This window comes from Microcaecilia unicolor, chromosome 9 (assembly GCF_901765095.1).
Source record: "Microcaecilia unicolor chromosome 9, aMicUni1.1, whole genome shotgun sequence".
NCBI classification, from domain to species: Eukaryota; Metazoa; Chordata; class Amphibia; order Gymnophiona; family Siphonopidae; genus Microcaecilia; species Microcaecilia unicolor.
This window is the reverse complement of record NC_044039.1, coordinates 46,419,081-46,444,921: the sequence shown is the minus strand read 5'-3', so window position 1 is coordinate 46,444,921 and position 25,841 is coordinate 46,419,081. Positions and strand designations below refer to the sequence as shown.

Sequence of the window (25,841 nt, the reverse complement as noted above, 5' to 3'; positions counted from 1 at the left end):
TTACATGAACAGATTTGGATCTTTGAGTTAGATTGAGTTATGCAGACATCATATTTTTGACGTAAGTTCGTTCTTTTTAAGGATTACCCTGTCACACCGTGCAATTTCAACATGGAGGATCCTTTGTGAATGCAGCACTGGCATCCCTGAGGAAGAATTTTGTTGGATATTTGGAACATCCAGTGAAATAGTGACAAATTTGGATTTAAGATAAGTCTGCTCCTATCTGCTCCTTTATAATCCAGTGTTTTTGGTATAGTGCTTGAATGTTTTTCACTTTACATTTTTGGGAGATACACTTTCAACCTATGGATTAGAGATGTATAATCCATAGGTTGTATATGGATGCCTTATGAATATCTTTACACTTCTGCTTTAATATTATTATATTGGAAATTTAAATAATATGTACACAAGAGTTAAATAAATTAAGGTTTACATTTATAGAGAGTACTCATGATGTATAGACCTCTTTAGTGAGCCGTTCTGTGGCTAGACTCACTGAAACTTAAGCTCGGCTGTAGGTACAGCCTATACTGAACTCTCTTTTGTTCCCTTTTCAATAAAGTGTTACTGATGTGTGTTTTCTTTAAGCATCTGATATACTTTTTCTTTGGTACTGACTATTTTTGAGCTTTGCTACAGTATGTGCAGCTGGTGTCACTCCTTGTGTGTATGTGACTAGAAAGTTAGTACTTCTTCCATTAAAACCCTGGATGAAGACCCAAGCATTCACCTTTCAGGGAGTGCATTCCAGAGTGTGGCGGCTACTCTGGAGAACGCTTGCTGATGGATATCACATCACTTGATGTCCTCTGGAAAGGGTGTGTTAGGGATATTCCTTGGGAGGACCTTAGTAACCTTTGAAGTGTGTAGAGAGAGATCATGTTCTTCAAGTACTCTAGGCCATTTCCTTTAAGGGTCTTGAAGATCAGAGTTTTAAATTTAGCCCTGTATTGTAGTGGTAGCCAGTGAATTTTTGCAAAAATGATGTGATATGCTCACGTTGCTTACAACCTTTTATTAGTCTTGCTGCAATATTATGAATCAATTGGAGCTGGTACAAACTCTTTGTAGTCAGAGCAGTGTAGAGTACATTACAGTAATCCAGTCTTGATATTATCATGGCATGCGCTACTTTGACAAGACTTGCCTTCTCAACGTAAGGAGAGAGGCAGCATAGTTGTCGCAAATGACAGAAGCAGCTCTTGAAGCTTGCTTGGAATTGAGGGGGGGGGGGGGGGATAATAATGCATTTGAAAGATGTGATGAGGCAGGAATAACCTGAGTGGGACAGTTTTATTTCAACAGGGGCAGATAGAATTTTGTGAACTGCAGATGGAATTTCATTTGGCACCCAGTGACATCTTTCCTTTTCTACAGATTAAACATTACTTGAAGGGTCAGAAACTGTTTGAGGATGCAAGGGTCAGAGAACACTTTTTAAGGCTCTCGCAGCAGGCTTACAAATTAAAAGGTGTATATCCAAGGTCTACAAACTTTTGAGCATGTAGGAGATAGCAAAATCAAAGTACATGCCAGCATGGGAAGATCTTGGAATGACAATGAGTAAAGAACAATGGGATGTCATCTAAGACCATCCAAAATAGTCACTGCTAGTCATTTAGCTGAAAATGGTTACAAGGTACTCCTTCACTGGTACTACCCACCAGCACATCTGAAGGTTATGTAACTGCTGAGACATTGTGGGTCTAAAGGCACTTCATATTTGTCAGGTGTTTCAATAATTCAGGCCTTTAGGGGTGCAGTACTCAATTTCTCTTTTCCAAATACCAATCCCATAAGTAATGAAGTGGATCTGGTGAACTCTGAAGTGTATGGTGACAAATGTGCCGCTGATAAATTTATTTTCAGGTTGATGATGGCAGCCTAGTGAAGTAAGTTTGGGTTCCAATGATGGAGGGGAAGCAAATTAAGTTGGGCTGCATGTGTGATATGTATTGGTTGACTATAGTATGAAATGATAAACAGCTTCAGTTCATGACATTTGCTCCTACCACCTTAAATGTGTGAAAAAAGGGATAAAAATGAGGGAGTAGGCAAAGCTGAACTGATCCTCAGATCCATTTTTTTTTGAGGGGGAGGGAGGGGGAGTAGGAAGAATTCTGCTAAGTATACTACTAGGTATATCATTAGTTCACTGGGAAAATGTGTACTGTGCTATTAATGATGTGGATTGGATGTAACAATTTATCTGGCTTGAGGGATGTTTTGACTTGTAAATGCTATTGAAAAATGTTAATAAAAGTAAAATTAAAATAAAAAAAAATAGAATGGATCCAACGCTTACACTGTAAAAGTTTTGAGTCTCCTATATCTGCATAGATAGCTCTTTTGGTTTATATATTCCAGATGCAAAAATTGCTACTTTCTATTTTATACCACAGAAAATATTGGTGGGGGCACAACCAAATGGAACTATACAGAACAAAAAACAAAAACCCCTACCTAATCCTTGCAATTGGAATCTAAAATTTCAGTACTTCACAAAACACTGAAAATCCCATTCTACCTGTCTGTTGCTTATCATAACAAGGAAGTTTTAAAGCAAAATCTAAGCCCAAGATTAAATGATTTTTTTTGCATATTGCTTTGGCATTGTACATAGCATACTATGCCATACTATATACTGTTATTTGAATATTTTTATTACTCTAATTTTCTAGTGCTTATGTTCAACTTATTCTTGCTGAATTTCTTCATAAAGGCAATAATCAAGTGCATATGTATGTAAATAAGTAAAATGCTGAGCGGTCTTTCTACTAATCTGCATTACGCCCCAATGCGGGCCTAACCCAGGAAAAATGGCCTAACGCAAGATGTGCTGAAGTGTTGTGTGTAAGTTTTGCTGTTTGCATTAAGTGCACAGTATTTATTTTTTTTCGTGTATTTTTGCCAGGGGGCATGTCAGGGTGGAGAATGGGCGTGGATGCACTAACTTTGGGCATTTTAGTCACTAAAAAATCAAAGTAATCCATTTAATATTAAGCTGTAGTTTATGAAAGAACAAACATGATGTTTTAAGTTATCATTCGGTGACAGTATTTACTAGCTAGATTTATTAATTTGCCTGCAGCACACAAACAGCATAGGTGACAAAAAAGGTCCCAAATCAATGGTGGGAAGTTACCCCACAGTTCAAAAGGTATAGCATCTTCAAAAGATTCTTATGCTGTCTGTGTGCTGATTTTGCTTTCTGCAAAGGTTCCCCCCCCCCCCCCCTTCTTTTTGTTTCTTAATTTGCCTGCAAACATACAAATAAGGCTTTAATGGGGTAAGTTATCCATGAATATCACTAAATATACAACTTAGAGCCAGATGCACAAAGGTCCAATTAAGAATCTGTCTGCATTTCCAAATCAGTAAAAATTTACCAATTTAGAAACACCGAGGGACTCACAAAGAGAATTGCATGAAATGAGCGTTGCTTTTGTGACCCAGCTCATTTGCATGCGATATGGGGGAAGCTAGTTGGTGAGCTGAGCATGCGCAGAACAGTCAATCGCTATGCGTGTATGAAAGCAGTAGATGTAGCCCCCCCCCCCCCCCCCTTTTTATTTTTTTTTGCAAGCACAAAAGTGCATTTTTATTTTTGGATGGACACACCTGTGTTGGGGCTCCCTGCCTCCCCACTGCTGGAAAAAAGTGGAAAAAGCCTAGAATATGCTTGCTGCTGCTCTTGGCTCTGAAGAATCAGCATCAGGGCTTGGTTCCACCCCAGCTATTCCTGCTGCTTCCTTCTATTGGCCGGCTGACATCCTGGAACACCCATCTCCCTGAAGATGGACTCTCATTGGCTGGCTGCTGTTCCAACTCCTCCTCCCTGCAGGGCTTCCCTGATGACATCACTAGAGCTGTGAGCTGATTGGATCCGTACTTCCTAGTGTCCCCCCTCCAGTAGTGAGTGCGCGGACATCCCAGGCTGACACTGTCCAATTGGTTTAGCCCCTCTCTTTTGTGCTTCTAGCATGGGGGATGCTGTTTCCCAGCAAAGGCTATTTGACCCTTGTCTTCCTTGCATTTTTGGTAAGTCATCATTACTTTTATGCTTTACATTTACTGCCCCCCTCCCCATTTCTTGCCAGTAAAATGTCATTTGAGAAAAGAATCATGGCAGGGCTTTCATACATGACTTTCATACATGCAAAGAAGCAGCGTGTAAGCAGTTTTTTTTTTTGTGCTCCATCTTCCCTGCATTGTTTCTCCCCTTCTCCCCCTACATGCGATAATGAAGAACAGACAGGTCCAGACCTCCCGTTAAAATTTCCACAGTAAAGGTAGGGACTGCTTTTGTGCATGGGGTTGGAAATGGCTGTGCATCGCCTTGCATGCACATTATAATAGCTTTGCATTCCGTTTTCGTTAGCTGCTACCATGACAGGAAAATGGCTCGGAGAACCCTTTTGTGCATGTCCCGGTTTACTACTTGCTCACTCAACTGGCTAGAACTAGGTTAAAAACCACGTTGCTGGCTCGTTAGGTTTAGTGCATCTGGCCCTTAGAATACTGCCCCTGGCATGCTCTGATCTTAAATGGATAGTTTAACTATTTAAAGTTAGTTGTGTATATTCAATTGTGGTATTATAAGTTTAAAGCTGCTAAATATATTTATAACTCAAACAGATTTCTTACCCATTTAAAGCTACACGATTGGTCCACCAATGAATATTTATTTACCTTACAGATTCTGGCACAGATACACACACTAAATAGGCACTTTGAATTACTCTAAATGATTTTGTTCAATCCTTTCTCCTATTCTCTATGCGTACTAAAATTCCATTAACTCAAACAATATATAGAACATATTCCTGTATAAAAAATGTCTTCTCTTAGTGATGTAAGCAGTTTACAGTCTTCTCTAGGAAACATTTCAATAGAGCTGACAGACTCAGTTATACTAAGTTTTTCTTTAATTAGAACAGGGATAACATTTAGAACTGATAAAATTTAACTACAGTTTTCAGTGTATTTTTTTAAGTATCCTACCCCAACAGGATCCTCAAACTAAAATACTATGCAAAACTAGCACTCTGCTGCAATGGGAAGGTAATTTTCAAAGGCATTTACAAGATGAAACAATGTTTTTTGTTAGCATTGTTTTATAAATTTGAATTTAAATGATACAAAGACAAACTAAATCAGAAATTCAGCAATATCTCACAATGAATACTATTTATAATAAAGAAACTAGGGCAGTACCAAATATTCATATTCGATTTGGTCCCGAATGGTCCTGAAGTGCTAGAAGACTAACAGCACCAAAAGCAGGTCCAGCCGGGGGAGACAGCACAAGCACCACCTGGCCTGCAATGTGTCCTGAAAGGCTAGAAGACGAACAGCACCAAAAGCAGATCCAGGCGGTAGATCGGTTACACTGTCCCCTGTGCCATCCACCACCCCAGAGACGGAAGGAGGAAACAAAGGGATCTCCAGTCGGAGAGATTCACATCTGTGACCACCACCATCCACTGTGGAGGCGCCAAGGCATCCCATTCCACAGGGAGGAATTGCGATGCCACCAGGTCATGTGCAGGCGTACTAAGAACAGCCACGGAAGACACTGTTGACTCTCCTGGAACACAGGAGACCACCCGTTTTTGAAGCAAGAGCTGTAGATGTCGTCTATGAGCACCGCCCACAGCACTACCTCCAAAGTGTCTGCCACAGAGCCCAAGACATGAATGCAGAGCCTGACCCGAGGACTCAGCGCCCTGAGCAGACTGCACATCCAAGTCTGAACCTAGATCCTTCAGTCCTTGGTCAAGTAAAAAACGTACCAGAGCTGTCTGGAATGGGATGAAGTGGCTCATTTGAAGGGTGACTACCCAGCTCAAGGATTCCGAGAAGACCCGGGAAGTTAAACTCTCGGATCTCGTCTACAGAGAGGTGCACTCTGATGCGGAGAATGCCGCAAAGCTCTCAAACCTAGGAAAAGGTGAATGGAGCCAGAGCCATAGCCATGCCGACAGGCAAAGCCTGGAACTGAACATGAGGGCTCAGAACGGCCAAACAGAGAAACTGCAAATGAGGGAGCCAAACAGGAAAGAGAAGAAATGCTTCCTAAGGGAGAAGTGCAGGGAAAATTGAAGTGCAGGCTAAATTGAAGTAGCTCTGAATATAGCTAGCTGTCCAATATAAAGAAAAAGTTGAAAAGTGCAATAAAAGTCTTAGAGACACTGCAACAAACAGCTAGCTAGAGGTGCCACAGATACAGCGGAAGCTGGAGCTAGATTGCAATAGTTTTATCAGTGTCAGAGAGCAAAACTAGAAGAGCAGCTGCTGTGGGAAACCACCACAGCTAACCTTTGGCACTGTAGCCTAGTGTAAACTGTCCCAGCTATGGAAAGAACTGCTTGTCAAGGCAAGCAATATGAGAGACGGAAGTAAAATATGCCCGATAGAAAAGGAGCCGAAGGCCACAGCTTCTAATACGATGCACAAATCAGCCTTAAACCTGTGACCTTCAGGCTGAAAGCCAACCATCTTCCAGAAAAATAAAACTATTTCAGGGTTGCCAGCTGGGAAAAATTTTCCCAGCCCGAAACAGCCATAAACCCGCCCAAAAACCGCCCGTAGCCAATCCCCGTCTTCCGAGTCACCGAACCCCGCCCCACTAACCCCGCCCCGTGTCACTAACCCCCGCCTCCCACGTCACTAACCCCGCCCCCTACGTCATCCCTGACGTCAGCTCCGCCCCTGAAAGGCTTCTATTGGTCCAATTTGGACCAATAGAAGCCCCGGAAAAGCTTCTATTGGACCGAATTGGACCAATAGAAGCCCCAGAAAAAACCGCAGAACTCGCACAGCGGCGACAGGAAAACCGCCCAAAAAACCGCATCCCGCGGCCGGTGAAATTTTCCCGCCGCCGCGCTGGCGAAAACCCCCCCAATTGGGTGCCTGGCAACCTTGATTTTGCTGAAACTACTGCACCTGGAGAAAATGCCCCCATGACAGCACTGAGGTTCCATGGTTACCACGGAGACCAGAGCACTAGCCCCAGAAAATAACAATATGTAACATTTCCCACAGAAACATGGAGCCAAAGACACTAAGCCTAGAAACTTCCTTGTAAAGGTGCAGAAAAAAAAAAAAAAAGAAAACCTGCAGCACCTTGTGGTATTCCCAGGCAGTCTCCCATCAAGCAGAAACAAGCCAGGCCCAACCCTGCTGAGCTTCCAAGATCACAGATCAGGCACACTCAGGGCTAGATGAACTAAAGTCCTCGGAAGAGCCATTCCCTTACCGATTCCATAATGAATCGGTAAGGAACGGCCATGCATCAAGGAAAGGAAATGCAAATGAGCTGCTCGTTGTAGCTTACTTGCATTCTCTATTCCCTTGGAAACCAGTCAGCCGGTCGAACATGCGCAGAGCAGCCAAGTGTTATGCTGGCTGCTCTACGCATGCCAAAGACGTCCAAAAAGGACGTCCCTGACTAGCACTTGTCAGAGCCGCAGGCCGGAGCGCAAGCTGCAGCCGGTGATCCCTGCCGCCCCACTCTCGGAAGACGGGGGTGGATTGCAGATGACCGTGCAGACCATCCTCCCTGGGAACGCATGGCTCTGGGGGCGATGGGGGGGTAAGAGTTGCACCAAATTACTACCGCCGGCATCCTTCACTGAAACATTAAACAAAACAAAAAAAAAAGGACGGCCCAGACGAGCAATTGGACGTTTTCCCCCAGATTTTTTTGTGATGGGTGTTCTTCTGCGAAGATGTCCAAATAAAAAAAACTATTTGGACGTCCCTTTCAATTATGCCCCCCTCCAGGTCTCTCTCCGCCAATCACAGCGCGTTTAGCTGACACCGGTGACAGCTAAACGCACTGTGATTGGCTGAGAGAGACCTGGAGAGGGCATAATCGAAAGGGACGTCCAAATAGTTTTTTTTATTTGGACATCTTCGCAGAAGAACACCCATCACAAAAAAATCTGGGGGAAAACGTCCAATTGCTCGTCTGGGCCGTCCTTTTTTTTGTTTTTTTTTTTTTGTTTACTGTTTCAGTGAAGGATGTCCATGTTAGGCGCTTTAGAAGGACGGCCTGACGAGCACTTGGACATGGCTAGGCAGTGAAGGACGTCCCTGACGAGCACTTGGACGTTTTTTTCCCGATTTTTTTTTTTGTTACATTTATAGAAGTTTTTAGAGGCTGTGCAGCCCCAACGAGAGGTACAGACTTCCCGTTAGATTTTCCACGGTTAGGCAATCGGAAAACGGTAGTGCATCTCATTACAATACGATTTATACACATTGGGGTACTAATTTGCTCATCTGCATTCAGTTTTCATTAGCTGCTACTGTGATCAGAAAATGGCTCGGAGAAGCATTTAGTGCATGCCATGGTTTACTACTTGCTTGTTAATGGCTCGTTAAGTTTAGTGCATCTGGCCCTCAGGGTGGTGGTGTGCTCATAGGCAAAGCCTATACTGCCAGTATAAAAAGAATTTCACAAAGGAAGGAGAGAAACTTCCAAGCTGTTCAAGCAACTGCCCTCAGAGAAAAACTGAGGGGACAGAAAAGTCTGTAAATAAAAAAACACTAAATAGGCCCTTTCAGCGGCCCAACATACAAGGAGCCCTGCTCCAATGCTGTTCACTGTTTCCCACACCAGGAACAGCCTTAGCCAATGCAGGAACTATAAGAAAATCTAAACTAACTACAGATAGTGAGGCCTATTGCTATCAATTTTTGGATTTTTGCTCACACCTTTTTCAGTAGTAGCTCAAGGTGAGTTACATTCAGGTACACTGGATATTTCTCTGTCCAAGGAGGGCACACAATCTAAGTATGTACCTAAGGCAATGGAGGGTTACGTGACTTGCCCAAGATCACAAGGAGCAACAGTGGGATTTGAACCAGCCACCTCTGGATTGCAAGACCGATGCTCTAACCACTACGCCACTCCTCCACCAATGCACCCACTTAGGCAAACATGGCTTTCCAGCTCAGGTGATTCTTGCTGCCTTTGTACAGAATGTGACTGCCCTGAAAAGACTCCCTCTGAATAGAGGAAGACAGGGGAGAAATAGACCCTACTGCTGTGCAGGAGAGAAAACATCCCCTCTTCGGGACAGGGTCCATCAGAAGAGACTGAGACAGGGAACAAGCCAGAAATCTACAAAGGCTTAACTAAAAAGGAACTGTCAGTTCCCCTACCAGACTTCTGCAACATATAGGCACGCAGAGCAGCAGAATGAGCTTCGGGGGGGGGGGGGGGGGGGGGGGGGGGGAGGAAGTGGTGGAAGGTCAGAAGCCCCCAGAGTGGCTGGCATGCATCCCGAAAAAAAAAAGCACATCGCAGGACCATCAGATTCCTTCTGGAAAACTTAGCCATCTAGAACCCATCTGCCTGACATGGGTATAAAAACTCCCCCAATCACAAAAAGGGCTACTGAGGCCAAGATCTCTTCAAAAGAAAGGTTCAAATTAAGGGTCCCAGAGCAGAGGAAATCCTGCTCAGAAGATATAGAAACAGCTTAAAATAATTCTGGTCGTCCCTTGGATCCCCTTGCATAGTGGGGGCACTTTGATTAGAATTTGTGCCACTGCCCACCTACATGCAAACAGTTACTGACTCAACAGTGATTTTGGTAAAGGAAACCAAAGGCTGGAGAAAATAAAGGGGAATCCCCTGTACCAGCAGTCTCTAATGGAACACAAGGTCCTTTAGGAGAAGCCGCCCCTCCCCCCCCCCCCCCCCCGCCAACCTCAGGGCCGCAAAGGATCAGAGGTGATATTAAGAGAGGACCGCGCCAGCAAAAAGGCGCACGTTCCCACCACTTTAGCGCGGGAAAAGGCTACCAGCATTTCCCTCCCCAGAGTTCAAACACGCCACCACACAGAGTCCCGCTGCGGAGCATCTGCTACCGCAGCGGGAACAGTTTTCAAACACCAGCGTCGCCCACATTAAAGCACGGTTCCCCCATGCCAAAAAGAGAACGGCAGGGACTCACCGAACAGCAGGTGTCTCCGGAGAAGCAGAGTCCCACAGATGCAGCAGCCTGCTGCCTAACCGGCACACAGACTGAAAAAGAGCACTAAGACAGGGAAACCCTGTACTGCCCGGTCCTGTTAGAAATCTTCTGTTTTTTTGTTTTTGTTTTTTTTAACACCGAATGAAGGCAAAGGAGTTCTCTTGTCTTTTTTTTTTTTTTTTTTTTTACTGGTGAGAATGGCTAGAGCTCTAAAGACCAGGAGGCAAGGGGGGAAAGGGTAAAGCAGAGATCCAGAAGACTGAGTATGCCCCCAAAGTCGGCACCACCAGCCAGACACCCCTAAACTCAACTGGCCCACAGGACCCAGAAGTATCCCCAACAGACAAATCCAGGAGCTGCTGAAGCGCCGTCCACCACCTGCTGGAGATAGAGATGTACTGAGGTGAAGGAGGAGCTGGCCGTTTGATATCACTGCCTTCAGCTTTGTTATCTCTATCTCCACCTGCTGGTAGATGGACACAACCCACCAGCTCTTGGATTCATCTGCTAAGGAAATATTATTCGTATTCGGCCAAACAGTGATTTAAATTCAAATATGAATAATCCAGGGCTCCACTGTGCTACTGAAATATACCCTTGATCTCGGATTTCATATTGCTTCTTTTATTATTTGTTACATTAAAACTCAATGCCTATTATATGTATTCAGTATTCACATTCAGCCAAATAATATTTTTCATTATTCATATTTGGCTGAATTGTAAAATATGCTATTCGGTACAGCTGTAAAAGAAACAACAACAAATGGAGCGATCAAGGAACCACAACTGACTGTCTGCATTCTATTAACTGGGGGGCGAAACAACAAAACCAAAGGGAAGTTGGAATCGATAAAGAAAATAATCTTAAAGTGGAATATGAGTAAATGCCTAATGCTAATATACCACATTAGGACCTAACGACTAGGAAGCAGAAGACCTGGAGGTTCCTTTTCCTTCTAAAAAGAATTTTAATTGGGTAGGCTCATAAAAAAATGTTACCTTGATAAGAAATAAAACATATACAAGGAAAATGTAACTGAAATGATGCCCCTAGCTCGAAAATAGAGGAACAGAGTGTCAAAAATTTCTTACGTCTGAAACAATGTTTTTTATCCATGGAAATAACTCATTACAAAACTCTCCACCCAAAACATAAGAAAACATGTACCTGCATGCATGTAATATTACCTGTTTGAAGAGATATTCAGAAGGGTGAGGTTGGGATTAAATTTACATGGATAGGTGTAAGAATTCAAATGTATGGATGTACTTTAACCTAGCAAGAACATACACACCCAACACCAGGTATAAGTGCATAGTTTTCCCGGGGTAAATTTGAAACAGAGGTACAGGTGCACCTCAGAATCAAGCACAGTAAAAATTGGCATCAACCGTGCTATACTGATAACATCACCAGTTGAGTCCATTACAGTCTCATACTATTTTAATACACTGATCAGATATCGCTTTTTGAGCCTCAAGTAAAGAAAGAAAAACATGTTACATGTGCTTTTCTATTTTCAGGGTTATCTCAAAAATTAGGTACCATCATTAGGAAACACTGTTGGTTTTACCACTTCAGATAGCTTGTAAGAGAGAATGGAACCTGAAGGATACTGCCACGAAGCTAAGTTTACCATCAGTGACAGCATGAGTGGAAACGTGTGGGGGGGGGGGGGGGGGGGGGAGAGGGGATGTGATTTTTCTGCTTTATTTGTGGCACACATTTTGTCATCCAACTATGGTGGAGATTTTCTCTGTGAAACACTATACTGACTGTCACTCTAGTCATGTTATCTATATGTTGGTGTATGTGGGTCAAACCATAACCATACATACCCATCTCATTTTACATTGCAGCTGTATTAATAAGGGGTACAAATGTTTCTCTAGTGGTGTAACAGTCAGGACACATTTTTGAGCTATTCAAATAGTACTGTCAAGTTGAGAAAGAAAGAATGACAAGTGGTAACATCCCGGAAATTCTGAATAGAAAAGAACAAATGTGGATTTTTTTGCCTTAACACTGTAGCCCCAGCAGGATTCTATACAGAGACTGAGTGTGTGTGTGTGTGTGTGGGGGGGGGGGGGGGGGGGGGATATTCTCATGGATAAACATTCATTTAATGTATGAGTGGTTAATAACCTCTCTTCCTCCTTTCTGGATTATTTCTCACAATATTTCGTAAAAATGAGGTTTTATATGGTTATGAGGTATGTCAGTGGTATATTAGTTTAATGTGTCATACGAATTATTGATGTTGAATGAGTCATCTATAACATGTGTCCAGGGACTAGACTATGTACTAAATTATTTATGAAATAGTCAACGCCATGTATGAGGGTGCAGGATTCCCCATCATGCAGGTGAGTGGCTCTTTGTTACTTATGTTTCACTCTCCTTTAAAACAGCACTGTGGGTGGGAGGACATGTTTTCCAAAAGAGGAGAAGAGAGCATATCACTGGATTTCCTGACCCCTGAAGCAGTTTAAATGAAACATGAAGCCATGCAGGGTACAGAGATTAGCTACTAAAGAGGAGTACTGCTGCCTGTTAATATTTTTAGATTCAAGAATGGGATTATACACAGACATTAGTAGCATGTGCAATTAGCCATGCACTATTCTGAGGTCCCACTGTTATAACCTAAAAAAAAAGGCTAGTATTTAAGAGTGATATGAATGATTTATAAAAGGGATATTAAATGACTCCCTGCTGTTTCTTCTATATACTGAGCCACTATGTGTTCAAATTGTGGCAGTTTACATTTGGGAGTTTATAGATTACCACCTTGAGTTTGCAATCAAACCTATAAATGGCAAGTGACTGACTCACCTGCAAATGCGCAGTAGAGACTTCCCTCTCTGTCCCGCCCCCGCGTCAAGACGTGATGACGGGGGGAGGGGGGCGGGACAGAGAGGGAAACTGCGCGGAAGGGGAGGGAGGGAACCGCTGACGTCGCTACCGCTCCCCCCCAAGGTAGCCGCTACCGCCCCCCCCCCCCGCCCCGGAGTCGCCACCACCCCCCCTTCACCCGGCCCGAGCCCTCTCTTCGTTATTCAACTTACAGCAGCGCCGAAACAGCAGCAAGCAGCTCAGGTTCAGCTCCCGTCGGCCTTCCTTCCCTGCCTGTGCCCCGCCCTCGCCGACGTGACGTCACACTAGGGCGAGGCACAGGCAGTGAAGGAAGGCCAACGGGAGCTGCTGCTTGCTGCTGTTTTGGCGCTGCTGTAAGTTGAATAACGAAGAGAGGGCCCGGGCCGGGTGAAGGGAAGGGGGGGCGGTAGCGGCTACCTTGGGGGGGGGAGGAGACATGGGAGGTCTCAGAAGGAAGGGGGCCTTGGAGCTAGGAGGGCTGGACTGAAGGGGGCCTTCCAGCTGGCTTGGGAAGAAGGCACGGGGGGGGGGCCTTGGAACTGGGAGGGAGGGAAGGGGGCCTTGGGAGCTGGGGGGGCCTGGGGCCTTGGAACTGGGAGGGAGAGCAGGGGGCCTTGGAACTGGGAGGGAGGGAGGGAGGGGGCCTTGGGAGCTGGGGGGCCTTGGGAGCTGGGGGGCCTGGGGCCTTGGAACTGGGAGGGAGGGAAGGGGGCCTTGGGAGCTGGGGGGGCCTGGGGCCTTGGAACTGGGAGGGAGGGAAGGGGGCCTTGGGAGCTGGGGGGGCCTGGGGCCTTGGAACTGGGAGGGAGGGAGGGCGGGGTGCCTTGCAGCTGGGAAGGGGGGAGGACTGGAGCCTTGGAGCTGGGAGGGAGGGCAGGGGGGCCCTTACAGTTGTGAGGGAGAGCAGGGGGCCTTGGAACTGGGAGGGAGGGAGGGAAGGGGGCCTTGGGAGCTGGGGGGGCCTTGGGAGCTGGGGGGGCTTGGAACTGGGAGGGAGGGAGGCCTTGCAGCTGGGAAGGGGGGAAAACTGGAGCTTTGGAGCTGGGAGGGAGAGCAGGGGGGCCCTTACAGTTGTGAGGGAGAGCAGGGGGCCTTGGAACTGGGAGGGAGGGAGGGAAGGGGGCCTTGGGAGCTGGGGGGGAGGGCCTGGGGCCTTGGAACTGGGAGGGAGGGAGGGCAGGGGGCCTTGCAGCTGGGAAGGGGGGAGGACTGGAGCCTTGGAGCTGGGAGGGAGGGACAGAGGGGGCCTTGGAGCTGGCAGGGAAAGAGGATGGCAGGGGGCCTTGCAGCTGCAACGGGAGGGGGGCCTTGGGAAAAAACATTCCAATACTCGCCCGTTTTAACGGGCTTAACGGCTAGTATTACTATATACAACCCCGCATAATATTGTAATTGGTACTAAGTTCAACTAAGTTGGGTCCAAAGGTTGTGCTTCCTTGTACCTTTCACCTTCTACATATGCTTCTACTAAGCTGTTTAACTGTACGGTTGAGATGATAACATTAGCTTCGTGTGATTTATTTCTAAAGCTCAGCGAGTACTTCAGCTTCATAGAAAGATCAAATACCTTTATGTCATAGCCATATGTTTCCCTAATATCTTCATCTGAGTCAGTTTCCTCATCATCATAGTCCAAAGGTGGTCGTGGGGATGATGTTAAGCTGCCTATCACACGGCTGAAGGCAGACTGCTGGAAACTAGGTAGGTGACCCTAAGATAAAAACAGCAAAAGAGATGATAAAAACTTAAGAACTACATCAATGGAATAAACTTGCCCATACAGGAATAACTCAGCCATAAGATGTGATATGGCTAAAGATGTACTACAACCACAGGGTTGGGACTATAAAGAAAATGGAATAATCAATGGGAGGATTTATGTCTATATCCTTAGTTTTCACTTTTTTTTTTTTTTTTTTTTTGTCTTGGAGCCACTCTTAGTAGCTATTCTGTGTATTTGCAATCTGGATTTGTAATATGTTCTTAATAATACACCTTCTCTGGTTTATTTATTAGTACTAGCTTCTCAATCACATTTTATGCTAGTTTAGTTTTATTTAATATCACTCAATTTTGTTGTGTAATTTCTTTATATTTTTTACAATGCTGTGTAAGTCATATTTGTTATATCCCTTGTGTTTACATTTATGTACATAAGTTTTTATATACACTTTTAACGTCAGTTATTTATATTGCTTTTATTATTAGTTATGCTTTATTGTACTGTGTTGTATTTTATTTAATAGGACCCCCTGACGGTGGTATTTTGCCAAAAAATAGCTGTGTCGGGTCGACTACTAAAGATTCTCTTTGGATCTATGGGTACACCTCCATTCTTGGCATCCTCTGCTTTTGGTCTTCCAGCAATCTAAAATAAGCCATTCTTCAATTTGAATGAACAAATAGTGAAGAAAGCTACAGCTGAGAGAGGGTACAAAGAAACTCATTCAAAGTATTTGATCATCTTTAGTTTACTGAACTGAGCTTCTCTCTGCAGGACATCAAAACTAAAAATTTACATGATATCTGCTCAGCAGTGACTTAGTGGGAAAAAAAACATCAGCTAATTCCTTCACTATCATTCCGAAGGCCTCGCTTCCCCATATGCACACCAGCATGCATACAGAAGCACACACAGAAGAGCAAATAGGAGAGATGCAGTACTCCACAAACCTGTAAGTCTGGATTAGCTGCTGCTTTCTGTAGTTCAGCACTGATGATCTTTTCCGTTTTCTCTCTAGCTGCCTGCTCAACCATCCGCTGGCTTAATACTGACAGCTTGGCCAAAGCAGAAGACAGTTCATCTGTAGCAAGTGCTTGCCGTGCCCGATCTTGCCAACTCATTGCACGCTCTGTCAGACACTGCAGTGCCTCTCCTTCTGGTAACCGAACAGGCAGCTTCTGCAAGGACACCAGTAAAGACAAAATGGTCTCCAGTCGGGGTCTCCTAGAACGCATACATAGAGAACACAGGAACTTCACTTCTTTGGACTGCCAAGTGGAACCCTTTTTTTGAGAGCTAGTTTTAGGCAAAGGCACACAAGTGCTATGGAACCAGTCTTTGCAAAGTTCACACTGTAACATGAATCCACTGGCTGTTTTGCGGCATATACAGAATTTGACCTCTTCGATACGGTCCACAATTGCCATTTTGGCAAGATTGGCAGCTCTAAGAGAGTGCATCGCTTCAATCTCCTTGTGCTCCAGGTCCTTAAACATTGCCACCTGCAAAAGAATAGAAAAGGAGAAATTTTAACTTTACTCTGTGAGGTTACTATAGTAAATCTGACCAGATGCAGGAAGTTGGCATCAGAATATCAAAGAAAATTCAGTAATTTTTTTTCTCATAGTCAGAAACATGTTCATGGAATTTTTTTTTCTGTACTCCTTGTGGGTTCATTGGTGTGTGCTTATATGTGCCTGTATACGTGTGTTTTGTGAGTTTCTGAATGTATGGGTATGTGTTTGCTTTTACATTGCCATTTGTTGCAGGGAAGGGGATGTGGTTGTAACGGGGGGGGGGGGGGGGGGTCAGTTTGGCAGAGTTGTGGCAGTTACAGGGAGGTAGTATTAGAAGATGGGGCAATTTTAGGAGAATGGGAGTGAGGAAGGGGCAGGAGTAGGTTGAGGGGTGGTGGTGTACTTTTGTTGAGTGGGAGCAAACATGCAATGGGGTAGTTTTCAGGAGTGGAGCATTTGATGGGTTGGGGATAGCTGAGAACAAGGAAGAAGTGGTTTTAAAAGGAGTAACTGCCTAACTGCTATGCTTCACTACATGTAAGTTTCTTCCATAGAAACATAGTGGGCAATTTTTATTTTTTTTTTTTGGGGGGGGGGGGGGGTGCAGGGGGATCTTATTCCTGTGGGCTCCACCGCTCTGGGTCTCAACCGGCCCATTTTTTTTTTACCTCAGGGGGGGGGGGGGGGGGGGAGTTATCAATGAGGGCTACCATTAAAACATGTTATTTAACCATTAACCCCAGTTAGTATCTAGGTCTTATTGCATAAAATGGAACCTATGCTAAAATGTGTTATTTTACTACTACTCATGTTATTTTAATCAACTCATGCTAACAGTAGCCCATGTTGATAACTGTATGGTGGTTGGGAGGTGGGGATAGTGCTGGGCAGACTTATATGGTCTGTACCAGAGCCGGTGGTGGGAGGCAGGGATAGTGCTGGGCAGACTTATACGGTCTGTGTCAGAGCTGGTGGCGGGGCTGGTGGTTGGGAGGCGGGGATAGTGCTGGGCAGACTTATACGGTCTGTGCTAGAGCCGGTGGTTGGGAGGCGGGGATAGTGCTGGGCAGACTTATACGGTCTGTGCCCTGAAGAGCACAGGTACAAATCAAAGTAGGGTATACTCAAAAAGTAGCACATATGAGTTATCTTGTTGGGCAGACTGGATGGACCGTGCAGGTCTTTTTCTGCCGTCATCTACTATGTTACTATGTATCCCTTAATGTTTCTTTTCATTGATTCTTCCCCATACCAAGTTTCACCCTGTTCTATTTAATTTTCGGAGTATTATTGTGCCTCCAGAAAGACAAGCATTCCTTGACCTATCTGTATATTTCTTTTCAACTTATGTTTGAAAACAAGATATTCAAGGGAAGTGACGTCACGCTCTGCAATGGCGGACTAAAAAACAGAAGCTCCCGAAACCCAGTCGCACTAAGAGCACATTAGGAGAGCAATCTGTGTCTGTGGCTTATTTAAGATAGTGCCAGTGAAACGAGAGACGAACGCGACCCCAACAATGTCAACTCCGGGTCCAAAAACAACAGATTTGACCGCTTTCTCCTATCGTCAGCGGGAGTCGGCGAAAAACACACAGGCCAGAGAAAAGGACGCTGGTGAGGATGCCATGCGGCCATGAATGCCAGTGAATCCTGAGGACCATGGAGAAAAGGGGGAAGTGAGATGCCAGCAGACAAGTGGGAGCAACTCCAAATTTGGTTCAAAGATATTAAATCGGAAATCAAGGAGATGCGTCGCGACTTCGCACAGCTAGGGGCGGATCTCCGTGGAGAGATCTCAGAATTGGGCAACAGAGTCAGCGAAGACGAAGCAGGACTAGAAGAACAAGCGGACTTCCTTAGTGTGATGGAGAACGGTCTATCTGAGCAACAAACTGAGCTACGATTCCTTACCGACAAGGTGGAAGACCTCGAGAACAGGAGTTGGCGCTCTAACATAAGGATTCGGGGCCTACCTGAGTTGCCGGAATTCACTAACTGCGAACTGGTAGTACAAAAATTAGTTGCCCATCTACTATCTACAACAGAACACACAATCGCACCCAATACCATCAGGCTAGAGCACGCGCACAGGGCTGTAGGTCAGAGAAGGGCCAATGTACCCAAAGACATAGTGGCGTGCTTCTCCGAATTTAAACTTAAAGAAGAAATCATGCATAAGGCGAGAATGAGCAGCCCGATAACCTGTTTCCCATAGAGATCTTTCAAGACTTATCAGCCACAACCCTGAAGCGAAGAAGTGCACTGTGACCATTGACTAAGCGACTTCAAGCAGAAGGTGTCAAATATAAATGGCAATATCCATTTGCCCTGGTCTTTTCTCAGGCGGGAAAACAGCGTCGAGTGGTGTCATTAGAGGATGCCCAGGATTATCTGAGGCAAGATACAACACGCGATTCAACACTGGAGCGAGCACCAGTTGAGCCCCCTCAGAGATCTAAGTCAAAATGGCAGCAGGTATCCCAAGGACGAGGACGCCTGAGACGGCAGACGTCGGGGCTCACGGCTACAGCAAAGAAGAATTCGTGAGCAATCACTACTTGCTGGATTACAAGCTATATATTTTTGCCACAGGCTCTCATAAAGGAAGAAAGTTCGATCGAGGAACAGACTTATTTAGAAGACTGAGGCTGGAATCGGGAAGCTAAGTCACTTCTCTAAAAGTCATGTCCCAGTCGGGGACAGGGACATGTCACATGTGGTTTGTGGGGAAGGGGGGAGGGGGGCAAAGGGAGGGAGGGAGAAGGGAGGGTCTAAGGTGGTAGCTATATAACTTGAATTATGGGAATGAATGGTGGATAAGGTGTTTAAATGTGTAACCTTAAATGTGAGGGGCCTCAACTCCCCCATGAAGTGTAAATTAGCCTTCAAAGAAATGCTGCGCTTACAGGTAGACATGGTTCTATTACAAGAGACACATCTCAAAAAAAGTCATGAAAAGTTAGTTTGTCACAAACGTTATCCCACGATATTGTTTTCCTCTTGTAGTGGGAATTCCAAAAAGAGGGGGGTCCTAATAGCATTCTCAGGCACGCACCCATGGCAGATCCTCAAAACTGTTTCTGATAAAGAGGGCAGATTCCTTCTGGTAGTGGCCTCCCTGTATAATATTCAGTATACTATTCTTAATGTCTATGCCCCCAATCAAGGACAAGGCCCATTCCTTGAGCGTTTAGAGCGACTAATTCAAGAACATCAGCAGGGGGTGACCTGGATCTCACTATTCACCCTCCCCTGGATAACTCCACGGGTCAGGCAGCATATGCTAAAGTTGATAGGAAATTATTCAAAGGTTTTATGGCCCGATGGGGATTGATAGACCTCTGGCGGTCACACCATGGCTCCGAAAGAGATTATACATACTACTCCTCCCAATACAAATCCTATTCAAAAATAGATACCTGGCTGGGGGAGGTGACAGTAGTTAAAGTTCAGGAGATAGATATTGAATCCCGCACGTGGTCCGACCATTCCCCAGTGACCATGGTACTGCGATCAGGAGTTAAACGAGTGGGCACACGATATTGGCGGCTGGATGAGACACTCCTACATGAGGTAAAGAATATCCCAACAATAGAACAATATATTTTAGACTACATTGAATTTAATGATAAAGAGGAGACACACCCAGCCAGCATATGGGAGGGGCTTAAAGTAGTGATCCGAGGGAAATTCATTGCACTGAAGGCACATATAATTAAAACTCGCGCAGAGCAGGAGAATCACATCAGAACTGAACTCCTCAACTTAGAGCGTAAACATAAAGAAGATCCTAATGCGATAGATGAACTAGAAAAGATGCATCAGTTGAGATTAAAACTTAATGAACTCCAACTTGCAGACATAGTGGCCCATCTGCAATGTGCACAACAAGAACATTTTGAATTTGGGGACAAGGCGAGTAGGCTGTTGGCCTGTAAACTTAAAAAGTTGGTTCAACGCAATTATATTGGGGGCATTCAAGTCCCAACTGGGGAACATGTCACACAAATAGAAGAGGTACAGGAGGCTTTCTTAAATTATTATACTACACTGTATGAGCCGGAACACTCAGCTGAGGACGCTGCAATCGAGCAATATCTGGGACATTGATATCCCCCAGTTGCAAGAGGGGGAGTCAGTCTCTCTCGTCTCCTATAACGCTAGAGGACATGGCAAATGGCAAAGCTCCTGGCCCAGATGGGTTTACTGTAAGATTCTATAAGCTATTCACCAAACATCTGGCGCCACTATTGTTGAAATTATTTAACTCCTTAGAAGATACGCACGAGCTGCCTTATTCATGGAGACTGGCTGCGATTACCCTGCTACTAAAACCAGGGAAAGATCCTCAGCTTTGTGGTTCCTATAGGCCAATCTCTCTACTTAATGTAGATTATAAGATATTTACAAAAATTTTGGCTCGCAGATTGCAAGAAAAGTTGCCTGGTGTGATACATGGGGATCAGGCGGGATTTATAACAGGTCGCCAGACATTCGATAATATTCGTTGCTTATTACACATTACACAACAGGTGGAGGATGAATCGACACCCACAGTATTGCTTTCAATAGATGCAGAGAAGGCATTTGATCGTGTGGATTGGACCTTCATGTTCGCAGTGTTCAGGCAGGTAGGGATAAAAGGGAGATATCACAATTGGCTGCGGTTACTATACCAGGCCCCATTAGCTACAATAAAAATTAATGGGTCATACACGAGAACGTTTGATCTGAGGCGGGGCACCAGACAGGGATGTGCACTATCTCCTCTCCTGTTTGCTCTGTCTTTGGAGTCGCTGGCCTGTAAAATTAGAAAGGATACAGCAGTAAAGGGGATAGTGAGGAGTATGAGGGAACATAAAATCATGTTATTTGCAGATGACATACTACTCACTCTTACCCAGCCGGAGAAGTCAGTGAATCGGATAATAGAACATTTGACGCAATATGGGCAGCTATCAGGTTTCAAGCTCAACCTGACAAAATCAGTTTTCTTAAATCTAACAGTACCCCCTAGCGACCTACCAAACCTTCAGGCAGCATTTCCATTTGTGTGGGCCAAGAGCTCAGATATTTATTTATTTATTTATTTTATTGTTTGCATTTGTATCCCACATTTTCCCACCTCTTTGCGGGCTCAGTGTGGCTTACAATAAGATATGAATACAGAGAATACAGTTGATACAAATTGGTTATGGGTTACATTGTACAAGTTATGATAATCAAATTATCATTAGGAATATCACAATGGGACATCAACAGGGAGACTTTTGGAGGAGGTAATAGGAAGTTTAAGGGTAGTGTTAAGACATTTAGGCACATGGTTTACCTATTCCTGTAAGTATATGTATGAGTAATGTGGAATTGGGGGGAATGAGAGATCTTGAGTGGATGTGTGATGCATTGATGTAAGTGAGTGTAGACTCTATGTGTTTTGGTTTTTTCCGTAGATTGACTCAAACAAGTGGGTCTTCAGTAATCTGCGGAAGGATGCTTGTTCGTGGATCGCTCTTAAGTTGCATGGTAGTGAGTTCCAAAGCTGTGTGCTCGTGTGAGAAAAGGTTGACGCGTGTAGCGTCTTGTATTTCACGCCCTTGAAAGTAGGGAAATGGAGGTTGAGGTATGTTCGGGAAGATCTCCTAGCATTTCTGGGTGGTAGGTCAATCAACTCGGACATGTAGGCTGGGGCTTCGCCGTAGATGATCTTGTGGACTAGTGTGCATACCTTGAAGGTGATGCGTTCCTTCAGTGGAAGCCAGTGTAGTTTCTCTCGTAGTGGTGTTGCCCTTTCATATTTTGGTTTTCCGAAGATGAGTCTGGCTGCTGTGTTCTGGGCTGTTTGAAGTTTCCTCAGTGTTTGCTCTTTGCCGCCTGCGTATAATGAGTTGCAGTAATCCAGATGGCTGAGGACGAGGGATTGCACTAGGTTACGAAAGACGAATCTTGGGAAGAGTGGTCTTATCCTTTTCAGTTTCCACATGCAGTAGAACATCTTCTTAGTTGTGTTGTTTGCGTGGGTTTCCAGTGTTATGTGGCGGTCGATAGTGACTCCAAGGATTTTTAGCGTTTCTGAGATTGGAAGGTTTAGGTTTGGTGTGTTTATCGCGTTGAATTCGTTGGTGTTGTGTTGGGAGGTGAGTACCAGGCATTGAGTTTTTTCTGCATTTAATTTCAGACGGAATGTGTCTGCCCATGTGTTCATGATGTGTAGGCTTTGATTGATTTCGTTGGAGATTTCTTTGATGTCATGTTTGAAGGGGATATATATTGTCACATCATCAGCGTATATATGTGGATTGAGGTTATGGTTTGATAGGAGTTTTGCTAGGGGGATCATCATTAGGTTGAAAATAGTTGGTGAGAGGGGTGATCCTTGTGGAACTCCACATTCCGGTATCCATGCCTTGGACGTGGTTGAGTGTGATGTAACTTGATACGAGCGCAGGGTTAGGAACCCCTTGAACCAGCTTAGGACATTTCCTCCAATGCCGAAGTATTCAAGTATGTGTAGTAGGATTTCATGGTCGACCATGTCAAAGGCGCTTGACATGTCAAATTGTAGGAGGAGTATATTGTTCCCGGTTGCTATTATTTGCTTAAATTTGTTCATAAGGGTGACTAGTACTGTTTCTGTGCTATGGTTCGACCGGAATCCGGATTGGGCATCATGTAGTATTGAGTGTTTGTTTAGATAGTTTGTGAGTTGTTTGGTTACCATCCCTTCGGTTAACTTGGTTATTAGTGGTATGGATGCTACTGGTCTGTAGTTGGTAATTTCGCTCAGGTTTTTCTTTGTATCTTTTGGAATTGGGGTGAGTAAGATTTTTCCTTTTTCTTTTGGGAAGAGTCCGTTTTGTCCATTTTGGGAGTACAGATAACACCAAGAATAGAGGATCTCTTTCATAATAATTACCCCCCAAAAATGGACGAACTTTTTAGGGAACTCAATACATGGGAAGGGCTTAATATCTCATGGAAGGGACGTATCTCCGCGGTTAAGATGATAATACTCCCCAAGATACTATATCTTTTTATGGCGCTTCCTGTCCCAATCCCTAACACTTTCTTCGTTAAACTTAGGCGAAAAGTTTTTACATATATTTGGAAGAAACGCCCTCCGCGAGTTAAACGAACTATGATGTATCAACCCCATGAGAAGGGAGGTATGGGAGTCCCCAACTTTCACTTGTATTATCAAGCAGCACAGTTAAGAATTCTAGCAAATTGGGCCCCAGGGGTAACAAAAAAATGGTTGCATTGGGAACGGGCATGGTTGGGTCGGAGAGAAATAGAGGACATCCTATGGATCCCAGGGGATGAGTTGACGTCAATAATTAGGAGGGTTCCATTGGGAGTGAAACATATTTTATCGACCTGGTATCAGATAAGGAGGAGGATGTTCCCAGAGCGAAAATACTACAGGCAAACAGCAATTAGGTGGGCGAGAGGATTTCCTTCGGGTAAATCTGAAAAGGCCTTTCAAATTTGGGCACAAGCGGGACTACACACTTTAGGTCAATTATGGGGTGAGGGGGAAGTGGTGGGTTTTGCGGAGCTCCAAGCAGAGTATGGGTTGGTAGAGAGAGACTTGGTATACTATTGTGGTCTTCGTAATTTTATTAAGAGACGAGTGCAAGATGAATTGGAGCTGGATGAAACAGCATTGGAAATAGCGATGCGCAAAGGGGGAGGTAAGGGTAGTATAACGCGTATATACTTAGCTCTGTTGGGGCATACTGATTCTCAGGTGTTATACCAGGCGAGATGGGAAAGGGCATTGCAGCGCACGTACTCCCAGACAGTGTGGAAACAAAATTATAAATACCTACTCAAACCAACACTAGCGCAATCTGCGAGCGAAAATGGATTTAAAATGTTATATTGGTGGTACTACACTCCCGTCAGGCTGCAAAAAATGTATCCAGGGATATCGGGGCAATGCTGGCGGGAGTGTGGCCAAGAGGGCACGTTTCTACATATTTGGTGGGAATGTGAAAAAGTAAAAGTATACTGGGCAAAAGTAATAGAAGAGGTTAATAAAGTGACTCAAAAGACCTATACTTGCGAAGCGGAATGCAGCCTCCTCCACTTCAAGCTTCCAAGAATACTTAGCTGGCAACACAGGCTGGCCATTCAATATTTCGTAGCAGCAAAGCTGGTTTTGGCCCGGGCTTGGAAAAAAGTGGAACTACCAGAGTTCAGTATGGTGCTACAAAAGGTGGACTATCTATATCAAATGTCGAAGCTCACGGCCATACGGAGAGGTTCCTTGATGGCTTTCACGAAAATCTGGACACTTTATGAACAGTCAAAGGATTTGGACTAGTCACCACAGTGATTGGGGGGGGGGGGGGGGGGGGGGGAGAGGGGAGGAGGGAAGGGAAGGAAGCATAAAGAGATGATTATTTGTATTAGAAGTTTGCAACAGTTCAAATGTTGAAATATTCTGTTTTCTCTTCAATAAAATTTATTTAAAAAAATAAAAAAGAAAAGATATTCAAAAGGGTTTAACCAGTCTCCTGCATGGTTAAACTCCGTTAAGCAGGCCGGCCACAGATAATCAGCAGCACTTAACTGGTTAGGTTAGGGGCGGTCTGGGGGCTAGTTTGCGCAGAGCCGTGACTTAGCCAGTTAGTGGCAATATTCAACCTGCTAACCAGTTAAGTATGCAGAAAAAGTTAGGACAATAAAAAAATCTGTCCTACTTTTATCCACCGAGTTAACTGGGCACTAGTCTGAATATCAGCTGGTGTCCAGTTAATTTCTAGGTAAATTGCAGATACACGGATATTCAATGCCAGAAATCAGATATGCCCCAGAACTGAGTGTCCAGGGTTATTCCAGCCTGTAGCTGTGAGCAACATACAAGCCACTTACCGCCGTGGGCTGAATATCGGGCCCAGTAGTTTTGATGATTCACTCTATCATGAGACATGCGCCATGCTCCACCAAGGAGCTTCTCATATTAATAATTCTAGAATGTACTTTCATCTAGCTTCTGAACATGCCAATCATCAGTTTCTTTTCAATCAAGGAAACCATACATCTATATGACTGCTTAATTAGCGCAATGTCAGAGATCAGTTGAAAAAATAATTTACAGTATTTTAAATGCATCCCCATTAATGGAAACATTCTGCAGCATTGCCAGTTCCAACAAAGGAAAATCTGTTGATGAATACATTGAAATCATATGAACCCAGGTTGAAATGGTAGGTCTATGTTCCTGCATCAACTCATAATTAAAGAGCAATATGACTATATCCTACAATGCAAGATTTTACATTTATATACTCTGACTCACCTAATATTTCTGCTTTCCACTTTGTAGCCAAAATCAATTTCCTGCTGTCTTCCTTACCTCCACCCCTTCACTTATTATTGACCCTTCCTCTCCTACTCCTCTAAGCCCTCCCATTCTTCCTACATCCCAACCTCTCCCTCCCCACTTTCACATGTCTCAATTCAACCTTCCATCAATAACCACATTTCCTAAGTGGTAGATTCTGCCAGGAAAACAACCTGTCTTCTTGATCCCATTCCACCATCTTGGACAAACATCCCTTCCCATGGCTTACTCCCACTCTCTCAAACTATCCCCAGAATGGAAATCTGCTGTTATCAAGCCAGTCCTGAGGAAGTTCTCCCTGGACCCCCCCCCCCCTGCCCCTTTCTAATTACAGACCAATCTCCAACCTTGCCTTCCTCTCAAAACTGACTG

General features: G+C 44.5%; 1 protein-coding gene across 2 annotated transcripts in view; it reads right to left on the bottom strand.

Annotated features, from left to right (window-relative positions):
• Positions 1–25,841, bottom strand: part of KDM5A (lysine demethylase 5A) — a 461,230-nt gene that overhangs the window by 63,991 nt on the left and 371,398 nt on the right. For both annotated transcript variants that reach the window (XM_030214276.1, XM_030214277.1), the window contains 2 exons: positions 15,552–16,103; positions 14,446–14,589 (listed from right to left, as the gene is read on the bottom strand). In XM_030214276.1, the coding sequence (XP_030070136.1) occupies positions 14,446–14,589; positions 15,552–16,103 (696 nt within the window). The remainder of the gene's footprint in view (positions 1–14,445; positions 14,590–15,551; positions 16,104–25,841) is intronic.